Source organism: Sinohyriopsis cumingii, chromosome 16 (assembly GCF_028554795.1).
Source record: "Sinohyriopsis cumingii isolate HCF-2022 chromosome 16, ASM2855479v2, whole genome shotgun sequence".
Classification (NCBI taxonomy): domain Eukaryota; kingdom Metazoa; phylum Mollusca; class Bivalvia; order Unionida; family Unionidae; genus Sinohyriopsis; species Sinohyriopsis cumingii.
The window spans coordinates 37373955-37390138 of record NC_142976.1 but is presented as its reverse complement, the minus strand read 5'-3'; the positions used below and the strand labels follow the sequence as shown (position 1 = coordinate 37390138).

Here is a 16184-nt window from a genome sequence, read left to right as displayed (position 1 = left end):
TCCTGTGCTGAAAAATGGTGTTAAACACTACAACAACAACAACAAATTACTGATCCATGAGTAAAGCCAGGAAGTCATCTTTGTGATTGTCTTCAATTAATTCTGTATACAATCATTGCTCAGACAATAGCCAATATGTGTTTCTTCTTTAACTGCATACACAAACAAGCAGCAGACAATGCGGTGGTTGATAAAAGATTTTCACAATTTAATAACATCAAAAAACGAAAGTCGGCAACATGTTTGGGGGCTTGGCAGTCTTATTAGATGCAATCAGTTGATCAGTAAATAATGTCCACTTTATTAGCTGGAAGTTGTAAGGGTATGAAATTGTACATGTGTTCAGCTAAAAAAAAATTTTTATAAAAGTGACTCTTGACCATTGCAGGCCTCCTGCACTTTAGTTCTCGAGTTTTACATGTGTATTGTGTTTACTTATGAACTCGTTATTTATTTCCTATTTTTTCTAAAAATAATTTATTATTAGGGAAAAGCAAGTTTACAAACACAAGTTGTTCTCTATACTTTGTGCAATGATTAGTATAGTTGTTTTCACACATTTCTTTCAATATTCACAAAATCTGAGGTAAAAGTTATATGCACGCTGAAAGCATGTGTTGGGTGTTAATTATTCTTGCTGTAGTTGTTCAAACGAATAGGTGTAAAACAATAATTATTGGAAATTTACAATGGATAAATGTACATGGAAATGCATGAGAAAATTTTAGCAGCATGAAAATTGTACAGACACTGTTCATAGACCCTGGAACATAATGAACCGTACACATGCTTTGTCTTTCTTAACCTAATTTTGCTGTTAATTTTTCCCATTGAATTCAGACACATAATGATCTGTGACAAAAGTATTGAATAGTTTAAATATGCATGCAATTTTTGCAATGGAATTATATGTATTATGGATTAATTGCAAGCCCTGACGGTACAATATCAGACAGCAAGTAAACAGTGTTAATATTCTGTTCATGCTATATATTATACTTTGAATTCAGACACAATGATCTGGGACAAAATTATTGAATATTGTGTTTGTGTCTGTGTGATTTGGATTTTTAGCTTCAACAATTTTTCAGTCATATCGCTATGATGTCTGCAGTGTGACAGTTTTATAGTGATGTCTAGCAATGGAGCATCATGCCGCAGACATGTTGCATGCTGTCCCACCCAGTCACATTATCCTGACACCAGGCTGACCAGTCATAACACTAACTCTTAATGCTGAGTGCCACGCGAGGCAGCTGTTAGTACCATTTTTGTACGTCTTTGGTATGACTCGGCCGGGGATTGAACCCACAACCTCCCGCATCCGAGGCAGACGCTGTAACCACTAGGCCACCTTTGAATATTGTAAATCTGTGTGCAATTTTTCAATGGAATTACATGCACTATGTATGAACTGCATGCCACGATGGCATATATATATATATACACACACACAAACACATCATAATATCATAGCCTTAACACTGTGAACAGTTGCTTATGGAATCAAATTGTGTTTCCTTATTGTACATAATCCATGTCGTGGCACAGTCTTTGGCTTTTTCCCTATACCAATATTTGCAAGTTCTCTATGTTTGATATACACAATGTGTTGACAATTGATTCTGATGTACTAAATATAGACATCATGACCTTAATCCTTCCCCATGTGTAAGACATCCAAAATGTCTGGTAAAGGTAGAAACTAAATCCATCCATCCATCCACCCACCCACCCATCCATCCATCCATCCATCCATTAAATCCTTCCTAATAGAGCTGACATTAAAAAAATGTAAAAAATGTTGAAAAAGAACTTTTGTCTCAAAGGTGGAAGTCAACATTTAACAAAAATGGGTTCCATGAATATTGGATAATGGCAGGGTAAACAAATCATCTTGTTCATCCTTCAATAGATATGAATGAACCAGGTTATGTTTGTCTTTTATATGAATAGCACAATACGTCAGATCTGTGATTAGTCTAAAATGAGGGATGCCACTCTGCAATGATGGGTTTGATATTCATTCCACATATTTTGCCAGATCATAAAACATGTATAATATCCGAGTCACAATATTAGAGCTTTCATTCTGGAATAGGTACTGCCAGGTAGCTGTGGCTGCTTTACCTGTCATTTAATACCAAAGATGCTAGGCAGCCAACAGTACAGAAGAGTTTTTCCTGATTTATGAGAAAATAATGTTTCTTTGAAATTTGGGATGGTAAAAGATTGTTAGACTAATGTCTAAGGAGGCTTTCAGTGTAGAAAGGTATCTGGATTCAGACAGAAGGAACAATTTATAACATTATGTTCTCTGCCCTGTGCAGATGTATAAGAACTTGAAAAAGGTGTACAACAATTACAGATGTTACAGTTAATTCTAAATGTGAATTCATGGAGACTTGGTAGAAGCAAAAACATATTCCAGTATAAAGGAGAGAAATATATTTGTATGACTTTATTACATGCTCATTTTTTTCCCTGTTAACTTTACATTGTCAGAATCGTTCAGTATAACCCGATAATGAACTCGCGCGACAATACACATATAGCATTCATGTGTATAAAGGAATTACTTTCTACTGTAAACAAATAATGGACGCAGACGCCAGCACTTTTGATTTGTACACAAATCATGTACACTCGCCTAAGAGGCTCTTGACGTTGTGGTTGTTTAAATTTGTTTCTGAATGAACTAAAACAGATGTTTCGTGGACTGCCACATACCAGCTGCTTTGGCACATTCCACGTTGATACAATGTGATAGATTTAGGCTAGCTAAATTATATAACAGAAGCAAGATAATGTCCTTACAAATAACATATAAGTGACAAGTCATTTACTCTCTTCTTTAGCTGGTGATAAGAATGACAAAATAAAATATACTGAGTTTTACATCCTGAATTTCCTCAAAATGTATTTTCTTATATCTGCAAATTCCAATTACATGAGCCATGTCATAGGTTTTAATCTGGATTACACATTTTGAAATTGTGCTGTAATTTCGATGATAAGTGCAATTGCTTCCTCCTTACTGCACTCAAAATGAAATAAGCATTAAATTCCATAGCGTCTTTTTGATAATTGCAATTGAAAGACTTCATATTTACCCCACATTATGATTTCAAACATTCAATGACAGAAACAGAAACACATTTGCAGATGTCAACACGCTTCTTCCCAGCTTATTAAATCTCATGTATTTCATGTGGAATCGTCACATACAAGACCAGTCCATAATCACAAAATTTCCTAGAATTGAGAAAAATACCAAAATCTATTCATTCCAGATCAAATGGAAAAGTTGTTGCAATGCACATTCATTCACAATATGACTCCAAATTTCAATTTTAACTAGACACGCCATTTTCTTTCGAACGCTATGTCGAGCGCGCAACTAAGTTCAAATTTATCTGGGCGGAGTTATGTGCGCAGTAATAATGTTGATTTGTGTAATGATGAATATGCATTTGTGTATTTAGTTTGGAATGCGGCATACATTCATTTATGTTGTTTCTTGTAGTGTATTTTGTTATATAATTACACCTTAGGTAGAAGTTTTAAAAATGTGCATGTAATAAAAAGGTTACTGAATTTGAATGGGAAAATATGTACTCGTTTTGTCGGAAGGATATACTACTCCCAAGGTAGTGCAGTATTTCCATCCCAAAACTCATTCATATTTTCCCATACAAATGCAGTAACCTATAAATACAGTGCCAAGTAAAGTTTAGGCATCCCAAAAAATAATAGAATACAAAGATAAAGGTAAAAAAATACAATTTCTGATCGACCTTGGCAGCAACAACATCACTGGATGTATACCGGGTCAAAGAGGTTTCCTTCATTAGTTGTCTCTTACAACATTCAGAATAGACACTAGCATCATAATGGGATGTATCCCGGATCAAAAAAGGTTTCATTTTATTACTTGCCTCTTAAAACATTCAGGATAGACCTTGGAATCATAATGGGATGTATCCCCAGTCAAAGAGGTTTCCTTTTACTAATTGCCTCTTAAAACATTCTGGATAGACCTTGGAATCACAATGGGACGTATACCAGGTCAAAAAAGGTTTCCTTTTATTAATTGCCTCTTAAAACATTCAGGATAGACCTTGGAATCATAATGGGATGTATACCAGGTCAAATAGGTTTCCTTCATTAGTTGTCTCTTACAACATTTAGAATAGACACTGGCATCATAATGGTATGTATCCCAGGTCAAAGAGGTTTTCTTTTATTAATTGCCACTTAAAACAATCAAGACAGACCAAGGCATCATCATGGGACGTATCCCCAGTCAAAGAGGTTTCCTTTAATTAATTGCCACTTAAAACAATCATGACAGACCTTGGCATCATGATGGGACGTATCCCAGGTCAAAGAGGTTTCCTTTTATTAATTGCTACTTAAAACAATCAAGACAGACCTTGGCATCATCATGGGATGTATCCCCGGTCAAAGAGGTTTCCTTTTATTAATTGCCTCTTAAAACAATCAAGACAGGCCTTGGCATCATCATGGGACATATCCCAGCCCGTACAGAAAAATCTCACCAGTTCACATGAGCTGCTCATAAGCTGCACATGAGAACCTTGTTAGAAATGTATGCAAATTGGGTAGATTTTGCAGCCTCATGTGTGCAGTTTGTTAGATCTTGTGAGCCAAGGAAAAACTAACCTGATTCTCACGTAAGCAGATTTTGCTCACGTGAGAATCTAAATTTTCACATGAGAAAGTAGAACTTAGAAAACATTCTTTTCCATTACATACAACCATGTTTGAAAATAAGGCAGAGTTCTAATTTCTCACGTGAGTTATCATGTGAGAAACTTGGACTTTGATTCTGATTAAACACTTATTTCAAATTTATTCAAAGTTGGATTTTCTCATGTGAGTTATCACATGAGCAATTTGGACTTAAATATTTTGTGTAAATGTTGAATGTCAAGCATCCCCATTATTGTCAAATAGACATCATTTCTATTTTGCACTTGTTCATGTTGCTTTGTTGTATTTTTTAAATTTTAAAACATCTTCAACTTATTTTCTCACAGTGAGTTTTAATCTTATTTTGACCCAACAGGCTCCTTGTATTTGAACATATTAAGGTTCATTTCACTGTTCATAAAACGAAACAATTCAGAATTAAGGTCTCATATAACCAGACTACCCATTAAACTTTAACAGCTGTCAAAGAATAGAGTTAATAACTTGCATACTGATTGTGCTTAATGTTTAATAAAGTAGTCCGTAAAAAGGTGAAATGTTTCTCTCCCCAAAATACACAGTTTACAAATATAAAAAGGAAATAAAACTTCTGCCCTAAAATGAATCCTATGTTCCATAAACATATGATGCAACTCCTTTATTCACAAACTTCTAAAACCCCACTATAAAATTGTAAAACATACATAGCCACATATCTGGGAAAAAAATAAACACTGATGCACAGTCCTTTTGGCCTAATAAACTCTCAAGTCATTTTCCAGAAAAATTGGAGAATTACATAAACTATATCGTTTTCTTCCATGCCTAACATTCGCACAAAAAGTTAATACAATCTTATACTTACTGAATTGTATAATTCGGCTTAGGGGTCATCCATTTAGTACGTACGCAAAAATCTGGCAAAGCTTGACCCCCCCCCCCACACATGCATACTTTTTACGCCCTCCCCCCCCCCCCCGCGTACGTACGCTTGACGCACCCCTCCCCATATTCTATAAAACGGCCTATGTTTAATCCACGCAGAAACCATAAAGGATTAATAATATTAACGTGTTTAATAAAATATTGTCCACCGACGTTGAATGTCTGGCATCAAAGAAATACGCGGGGTAACATTAAACATTTGTCTAGTGTCCGCCAAAATTCAAACGCCAACTGAACAGTCGAACAGGTTACGTATTAGTCAAATTATTATGGAGGTTTCACCCCAACCCCGTTTCCTATGCATATGTACATTATCAGTAAAAAAAAAACATGTACTGTACATAAAATTTAATAAATCCGTAAGAAACTGCCTAATCCAGTCGTGTTTGGTTGTGTAGCTGTTTCGCACTGTTTTACACGTGTATATTCTTGGCAATGGAAAATTTTGCTTATTTGCAGCCTTTTAAATGTTCTGATCGTGTCATTTCAAAGTTTATAAAAGAAATTTCCTATTGAAATAATCACAAAACAAATCACTGACGTTTCCGTTAACTTTTCTGTGACCCAGATTATCAGAGTACACGGTGGAAGAATCGGCTTGTTAGAACCATTAGAGTGTCCTATGGGGCATGGCTCGGCACAAGCTATTGTAAAAACATCAAAATTAACTTTGTCTATATTAAATAACTTATTAATGATATGAATTCACGTATAGCTCAGTTTTTATGAAACATCAGATAATAAAATAGCATTTATTTGATACATAAAATATAACATTAAGAAATACCCGAGTACATGTGTACAAAGGAGTGTAAAACCAGAAGGGCTCGCATCCTTGCTTACAATTTAAATGTCAGTCATACAGTAGTATAAAATAATAAAAGTATTATTTTTATACTAAATGTATGACTGACTTTTATATTGTAATCAATGATACAAGCCCATATGCGTACAACAACGTGTTTACTAATAATTTACCCTTTATGGCGCCTCAGATAAACTCAACAGATGCTGGATGTTGACCTACAGTGTACATGTAGAAGAGCACTTTTAAACCGAACAGACAGAAATTTACGCGCGGGCCATGTTCTCTTAGACAGGGCCACGCTGTTTATGAAGAAAGTTTTAATATTCTCCTGCAACATGTTTGCTCTTAAAACAATATTCTGACAGCAAGAGTGTGGACATAATTAAAATATAGAAACCAACACCAACATCTAAAGATGTTAATGTCCAGTGCGAAACAGAAGACGTCGACGTGCTGTTAGGGAAGATTCAAGGATTATGAAAGACCGGTTCTTTGCCGAGAAAGAAGTAAGTTACTTTTTCTCATTTCTTTTTACAATTTTCGCATATAGAACGATCAAAGTGGATAACCTGAATCATCGACATTATAAGCATAAGCATAAATTCGCATGGTCGTTTAAAATTGAGCCAAAGGTTTGTTTCAGATTTTACTTAAAGATCAACCTCCTGTTTCTAAAAATGATATCTACACCACACTATCATCGAATATTTAAGCCTTCCACAATTCAACTGTGCAACCATGTCTGGATCTTACCTCCACCCCCAATAATAATGCGGGCGCCTCAGTGAGGAGCACTTGCGTTACCGATTGAAACAATATGTACAAACATAAATGTTCTTCGTATTATTTTATTGCTGATTGGGTGGATCAAGATAAGCATACACGATTGAGAACCAAATGCAGTAGCTTAATTCACGATTTTATTCCTAAAAGACATTTGCCCTGTCTGTCAAATATTTTGATTGGTAAATTTAAAATAGATTTAATTGGATAAGGATTACAGCTTTTCTTAATGCTTATATACACTTATAGACTAGGACTCTGTTGCCAACCAAATCGTTTTCTCATTTCAGTGCATTCTTTCTGTTCTGCATTGATTAAAAAAAAAAATCAATTATACTAATTTTTATCTTTTTACAGATTAAATTTCATGAAGGTCATAAAATTTAATGAACACAACAAAGTTTGCAATCATTTGAAAGAAGTGCAAAACATTGGCAGCAACAGGAAGAAGTCAGACAAAACTGAATTGCCATGCTAGAGGAAATTTCAACTCCAGTAAAGGGTATGTATAAGACGCTTCAAATCTTTTGATGTAATACACATGATAACATATGCATTTCAGGCTCTAAAATTTGACCCCCAATACATTTTTTTTTTAAATATAAAAATTGGAAACCAGATTTTGAATTTCTTTATATATTGCAAATGTACATATTTTGGAAAAATGTATCCTAAAAGTTTTGGAGAAATCTTCCAGAGCACTGTTCCAGAAGTAGAGATGTCAGTATTTTGGAAATTTCTAATGTGTACCCATCATTCCTAATGACTGGTTACCAGAGTATACAATCAAAAGGAAATTGTATTAAATGTGGAGCTGAACTGCTTTGTTGTAGGTTCACATGTTCCAACCCCAAAAAGAGCTGTAAGCATAATTATTACTAATATAAGTGGCAAAAATCATAATCTGAGCACAACGAGTATAAATTACATGCCATTATTACAGAAAACTGTATGAAAAATGTATATGCAGTTATAATTTTTGTCACAAATCAGCTGAACTCGTGTGGATTAGTAGTATGGATGAGAATAGACACAAAAGAAATTGATAAATTATTTGTGCATAACAGTCATTTCGACTAGTGTACATGTCTACAGTAACTTTCACAAATCGTCATAAAGTCCATAAATGTTGATTGTTGTATTATCCTCAACCTGCCATGGTTCATCCCATAACGACGGTCCAGTGCAACATGTTTTTAAGTTTAACAAAATCTCTTTTCTCTAACATTTTTCAGTTACACAACATCCATCAGTTGCATTGATACATCCCGGGTTATTTTTGTTGTTGTTTTTTCTTCTTTTTTTAAAAATGATATCTGGTGCCATTTATTTTCTATTTAAGCTGGACTGCTATGTGTGTAGTATCATAATAGAATGAATCTAGGGAAAATGGTTTCACATTCAAGAACCTGTCTGTTTTCTTGGAACTGTTTGATGTAAAATTCATGCAGAAGTTACAGATGCATTAATTTTTATTTGATTTTTTCAAAACTGTTATTAAGTAGCAACCTTTTTTTATCTTTATATTTCAGTCTGTATAGTTGTCCATTTCATTCATTTTTTGTCCTAACATGGTGGTATAAGAAGTGCATGTTACAGTAGCCATGTTAAACCAGACATTCATATTGTGCTTAATTTTATTTGACCCAGATAATGTCACCAGGATCTGAAAACAAGAGTGTTTTAAGTCATGAGAAAAATGGCACATGAACCATGGACAGGCATGAAGTTAGGATGGTCAGGCTTGAAATATCAGTGGTGATTCTTAAATACGTCACTTGAGAAAGGATTGTATTATTATACAGACCACGTATGACAAGTAAATTGTAAGCAACCATATGAGCCCCTGTGAACACTTTTTTTAACGGGTACCCAATTGTTTGTTTTATTACCCAGGTTATTATCTATGGGAGAATACCCGGGTACACATTGGCATCTTTATCCAGAAGTAGTCAAATCTGGAATGTGCAACATGACTTGCAGGTATCTCATCAACAGTGCAGTTTATATATTTGCTACTGAACTATGGTAATTCTATTGGTAGAGCAATTTGACTCATAGTCCAATGGATGAATTTTCAGACTGGGTTGGCTGCATAAGTGTGTCCTTGGGAAAACAGTTGGCTCCTATTTTCACAGTGTGATAAAGTGCCATCTAATCCAAACTACAATTATGTATTTTGCCTTTACCTTGTAAAATGAATCTTTAAAAATCAACCTTACATAATGTCTCAAATGCTGTGATCAGAAGAAAAAAAACTTCTACCAACTTTTTCATTTCCATTTCAGGTTTCATTATTCAGCAGTTCAAAACTGAGCCTGCTAACTTAAATTCAGTGGTCAACAGGAAGTGCATTGATTCAAAGAGAACAATCTCCAAGTGAAAATATTGTTGCAGAGTGGCAAATAATGAATTCAGAAGCAGGAATGTCAATTAAACGTTTTGTTTGCTTCAAATTTTCTGGAACAGTGAAGAATTGTCTTCATGTGAAGCAAATTTCCAGCAGTATCTTTCATTATGACCTTAAAGTGTTTAGAATAAATGTGATGTATTAATATAACAGGTACATACATACATACATACATACATACATACATACATACTCTAGTTGTCTTACCTTATTTAAAGATCACTAATCGAACTCAAATTAGATGCTTATGATTACTAGATTTGAATATTGATCTTTGTTTAATTCTTGTTTTCAATAAAAACTAAATACTATAGTTGTTTTTTGTTGTTTTTGCTCATGTGAGCAAGATGCTGCTCACGTGAGCAAAATCTTGCTCACATGAGCGATGTGTGGCTCACGTGAGCAGATCTTGCTCACGTGAGTGAGGTGTGGCTCATGTGAGCAAGGTGTGGCTCGTGTGAGCAAGGTGTGGCTCACGTGAGCAAGATATTGCTCTTGTTGACAATTCCTGCACATGTGATTTTCTTATTAGAATCTATTTGCTCACATGAGTTCTACCTAATTTGCATGTTAAATTGCACATGAGACTAACCTGAGTTAGATCTCACGTGAGAATCTCATGTGCAGAAGGGTAGGCAGTTTTGGTGTGGGAGGTCAAAGAGGTTTTCTTTTATTAATTGCCTCTTAAAACAATCAAGACAGACCTTGGCATCATCATGGGACGTATCCCCGGTCAAAGAGGTTTCCTTTTATTAATTGCCACTTAAAAGATTCAGGATAGACCTTGGAATCATAATGGTATGTATCCCAGGTCAAAGAGGTTTCCTTTTATTAATTGACACTTAAAACAATCAAGACAGACCTAGGCATCATCATGGGATGTATCCCAGGTCAAAGAGGTTTCCTTAAATTTATCAATTACCTCATACAACATGCAGGATGGCATGTTGAGACTTATTCTACATTAAACTTGCAGGGTGAAAACAGTGAAAACAAACGTGTAGTAACAGGAAACTGCATTAATAATGAAAATCAAACTCGGTGGTTTCCGTCCACATTTTAAAAGTGTAAAAAACTTCAAAATTTTCTACAACATCCTTTACAGCTGACAGTTGTCATCCATAAATATCCCAAATTTTTACCATTACTTTTTCACACCGCTTTATAATAAAATGAACTCAAAATATTTTTGATTTTAGTTCATGTTCTTTGCTGAGGGCAATGTAACTGATCAAAATGTGATTCCTGTTGCATGAAAAAGGGAAGGGAATACAATACAACAGAAAAATTAAATCTGTTTAAACTTTAAAAAATCCTTCCAAAACTAAACTGTTAAGTTACTGGAAAAAAGTAGTTTAACTTAATATTTGATCAATTATACTGAGAATTATAAACCATGAATTACTACTATATATACTGTAACATTACAGCAAATTTGGTTGAGATATTTTTCATTGGTTCAAGTACATCAGATGTGCCAAACAAGAGTGTCTCAAATGGCAATGCCCATCTCATGAGCTTTTCCCTACTTATGACTTTTACCTCTGAGCAAGCGACTTGACTAATGCACAATAAGGTGTAGAACAGGGTAAAGTTTCATTGAAATATTGATAGGAATAACAAAAGTGACCACCTGAATGAAGAAACTAGACAATGACATGCATTATCCCAAGTTGTGAAACTGACCTTGAGGAACTGTGTATGACTGAATATCTGAGATACTGTCAAGTTAAACTGTATAACTGGTATGAAGGTAATATATATATATATATATATATATATATATATATATATATATATATATATATACACACACACACACACACGGATAGAGGTCACTGATTTATATTCACCTCCATGCAGGGAGCATAGTTATGTGGTAAGCTGTTTAATCATATATAACTAAAGTTTACATAAAAAAATATCTACAGCAATTCAAAAATTATACACCAGACAAGGACGCCCATCACAGAATTAAGTTTTTCCTTGGGACCTTGTCCTTGGGACAGGGTGTGACTGTGCTATGTGACACATCATCAAATCATGATATATGCAATGTTTCCTTGTGACCTTGTCCTTGGGACAGGGTGTGACTGTGGTATGTGACACATCATCAAATCATGATATATGCAATGTTTCGTTGTGACTTGTCCTTGGGACAGGGTGTGACTGTGGTATGTGACACATCATCAAATCATGATATATGCAATGTTTCCTTGTGACCTTGTCCTTGGGACAGGGTGTGGCTGGTATGTGACACATCATCAAATCATGATATATGCAATGTTTCCTTGTGACCTTGTCCTTGGGACAGGGTGTGGCTGGTATGTGACACATCATCAAATCATGATATATGCAATGTTTCCTTGTGACCTTGTCCTTGGGACAGGGTGTGACTGGTATGTGACACATCATCAAATCATGATATATGCTTGGGCAATGTACATCAGTTAAGTTAAACTCTGCACAATGATATAAGGCACAGGTTTAGTTTTCCCGTCTTGACCTTAAGGCATGGAGCGTAGCAATGGTATACAATACACTGTCAAGTCATTATATGTATATTAGCAAAGTTTCATTAAAATATCTTCAGTGGTTAAAATATTATACTCTTAACAAAGATACAAGTGATGGAATTAATTTCCCATGCTATCATCTTGACCTTGAGGCAGGGGCATGGTTGTTGTTGTTGTTGTTGTAGGGTTTAACGCCATTTTTCAGCACATGATAGGCTATACATGGCGGCCAGTATTATTGGTGGAGGAAGAACCCAGGAAAACCCCCGGAAAGAACCACCAACCCACGAGAAGCTACTGGCAAGCTCACATACCCACGTTGGCTGAATCCGAGACTCAAACACACGAAGATAACGGTGAGATGGCAGTGATCCGTAATAGAGAATGCTTTAGACCACTCGGCCACTTAGGGCCCCGGGCATGGTTGTAGTATATGACAAATGGTTTAATCATTATATATGCATGTGGAAAGTTTAATGGGGATTTCCAACCATTACAAAGTTATGGGCCATACAAGCATATATTAATGGATGAACAAAAATGCCATAACACACTAAGCTCAACAGTAGTCATTCATTTGTACTTTCAAAAGTAAAATGAAGAGAATAATTATTTATTTGTATCTCTTACCAACGACTGACCAAAATACATCACCACTTAAGTGAGAAGCATGTAAAAGTATTACATTTTACGAAGCAATTCTTGATGTCTGTGCATCTTGGCTGAAATATATATGTATATTCTGAACAACAACAATGGATGCATTCTGTGGGAACTGTTTGGGTGAGTGGAAATGAAATGTGTTCAAATCATTTTTTGGGAAAATAAATGTCAATTTTGAATTGTCATGACTTCATGGCCTTAAACAAAATAACAGAAAAAGCAAATCCAACAAGTTTATTAAAATTCCACAATTTAAAATGAACTTTCCATCAAATTCATAAACAAGGTCAGGTCTGTTTACATAAATTTAACAATCTGCCAAAAATCAAGTAGACCATGGTTTTCCTCATGGGAAAAACCACTGTCCTGAACTAAAAATATTTATTTAAATATGGCATTAGTCAGGTAGGCCCAAACTATTACCCTCAATTTTGGACAAAAATTAAGCACACAATACAAATTAAATATATGTAACATGTATTCATTTGAAGGTAGTGTATTGCATTTAGGAAATTTGCATGAATTTTAAATAATGTATTTTATTTTGGAATTGTGACCCATTTATAAAAGAACTAGGTAAATTTTTGACCTCTGAGAACCCCTATAAAATGGAGCTCCAAGTGGCAGAGTGGTCTAAAGTGCTCACCATTACGGATCACTGCCATCTCACCTCTGTCTGCGTGGGTTCAAGTCTCAGGCTCTGTCAATGTGGGAAAGCTTGCCAGTAGCTTCTCATGGATCAGTGGTTCTTTAAAAGGTTTTCCGGGGTTCTTCCTCCACCAAATATACCGGCTGCCATATATAGCCTATCTTGTGCTGAAAAATGGCGTTAAACCCTATAACAACAGCAACCCCTATAAAATCTGTTATTCAGTCATAAAAATAAAGAATGACTTACCTTGAATGAGCAAATGAGGGAGAAAGGGAAAAAGAGAACAAGGATGCAGATGGAGAGAAACATCAGGATGTAACCACAGCAGCCATTGTCTCCATCAGCCTGAGCCCTGTCTGTATTGCCTGCCGAGAAAAAGAAAAGCATGCATTGGATCAGATATGAGGGAAACTGTATTGAACTTACCTTCATGGGAATATGAATTACCAATAGTCCAACCTGCATTATCTTTTTTTCAACCATTACCAGTCTTAACTAGCAAGTTTATAAATTCATGTGAACCAATTTTTTTTTTTAATGAACACATATAAAACAAACACTGACATCAGAGGACACTTTTCCTCACTTCTGGAAGGTGACAGCTTAGGACAAGTTGGATTGAATATTTATCCAATAAATCTATCAATCTATTTATCTACAGGTATTTTCCTCATATTTAAAATCATGGCAAGGGACCCATGGGATTAGGATGAATAAAAAGCACTGAATTAATGTGAAAGTTTTTGGATGAAGAATTACAGTAACCTCTTTCTCGCCAGTTGTACAAATGTAATATACCTTTATTTTCAATTTTCACTTTGCCAGTAAGAGACAGACAACTAAAAGTATATATCTTTATTTAAATCTCAACAGAAAAAATACAACTTAAAAAAGAGATTTGAGCAATAGTTACTTTTAAGACACTTTATTTATTCAAATTGTTTTAATTTTTTAAACACCAATAGTTCAAATACTGTAAGAGGTATTTTCTTCCGATTTGGTTATTTGTGATATTATAAAATACATGTAGCTACTTAATTGGCAATGGACCCTGTATTTGGCCACCGAAAAATAAGCCTTTGAAAATCCCTAAGCCATATTGCACCAACTTAGAGATTATAAGACACCAACTTAGGTATTATATGACACCAACTTAGGTATTATATGACACCAAGTTAGGTATTATATGACATCAACTTGGGTATTATATGACACCAACTTAGGTATAATATGACACCAACTTAGGTATTATATGGCACCATTAGATACGAATCTGTTCTTCATACAAATAGGATCTCAATATCAATTTTTTACAATTATTTCAGCCATAAAGTTGTGCACCCATTTCTTTCTGTTTCTCTGAATTACACCCTTATTAAAATATAGTATGCAAACCCAAGATCATTTTGAAAAGTTTTGTTATGTCGTGCGCACTGTTTCAGTAGGTCCATTATGTGGGAGTTTGTTACAATAAATAATAGCTATATAGTATACTAAGGGAAAACCATAAACACGTGAAGCAATGTAATTAAATATTACAGATATTACATAGCTGGTGGCCCTGTAAACTGATGTAAAAACTATAGATAGCAAAAGTTACCTTTGGTCAAAATAACCTCTCTCTTCTTAATGTTCAAAATTTTGCTTGTTATTAAAAATGTCGGGTTCAACTGCATTGGGTAAATTTCAAAACCATATTCATACTGATTCGACAGGTCTCAACCAGGTGGAATGCATATACCATATCCATTTTGAAGTGGTGGAATGCATATACCATATCCATTTTGAAGTGGTGGAATGCATATACATTATCCATTTTGAAGTGGTGGAATACATACACACTGTCAATTTTGAAGTCCATGTTGACAAAAATACTTGTGTACTTAACTCAAACAGCAATAACGTATTGTTCTGGTGAAACATGGATAACAATTAGCTAACTCAGTATTGACTTATTGGGCAATTATGCCATTTGTACCAACACCCAAGCTTAGATTATGCCATTTGTACCAACATTCCGGTTTAGATTATGCCATTTGTACCTACACTTAAGCTTAGATTAAGCCATTTGTACTGACAATCTTAGTTTATGCCATTTGTACTGACACTCAAGCTTAGTTTATGCCATCTGTACCAACACTCAAGCTTAGATTATGCCATTTGTACCAACACTCAGGTAAAGATTATGCCATTTGTACCAACACACAAGCTTAGATTAGGCCATTTGTATCAACACTCAATCTTAGATTAGGCCATTTGTACCAACACTCAAGCTTAGATATGCCATTTGTACCAACACTCAAGCTTAGATATGCCATTTGTACCAACACTCAAGCTTAGATATGCCATTTGTACCAACACTCAAGCTTAGATATGCCATTTGTACCAACACTCAGGTAAAGATTATGCCATTTGTACCAACACACAAGCTTAGATTAGGCCATTTGTACCAACACTCAAGCTTAGATATGCCATTTGTACCAACACTCAAGCTTAGATATGCCATTTGTACCAACACTCAAGCTTAGATTATGCCATTTGTACCAACACTCAGTTTTAGATTAGGTCGTTTGTACCAACACTAAAGCTTAAATTAGGCTATTTGTACTGACACTCAAGTTAAGATTAGACCATTTATACTGACACTCAAGATCAGATTAGGCCATTTTTACTGAAATTTGAAATGGTACA

At 34.9% G+C, this 16184-nt stretch overlaps 1 protein-coding gene across 1 annotated transcript in view; it reads right to left on the bottom strand.

The window, feature by feature from the left end:
* LOC149780222 (band 7 protein AGAP004871-like) overlaps window positions 1–16184 on the bottom strand; it is an 88280-nt gene that overhangs the window by 34452 nt on the left and 37644 nt on the right. The window contains exon 3 of the mRNA XM_089936985.1: window positions 13740–13858. Coding sequence (XP_089793111.1) covers window positions 13740–13858 — 119 coding nt within the window. The remainder of the gene's footprint in view (window positions 1–13739; window positions 13859–16184) is intronic.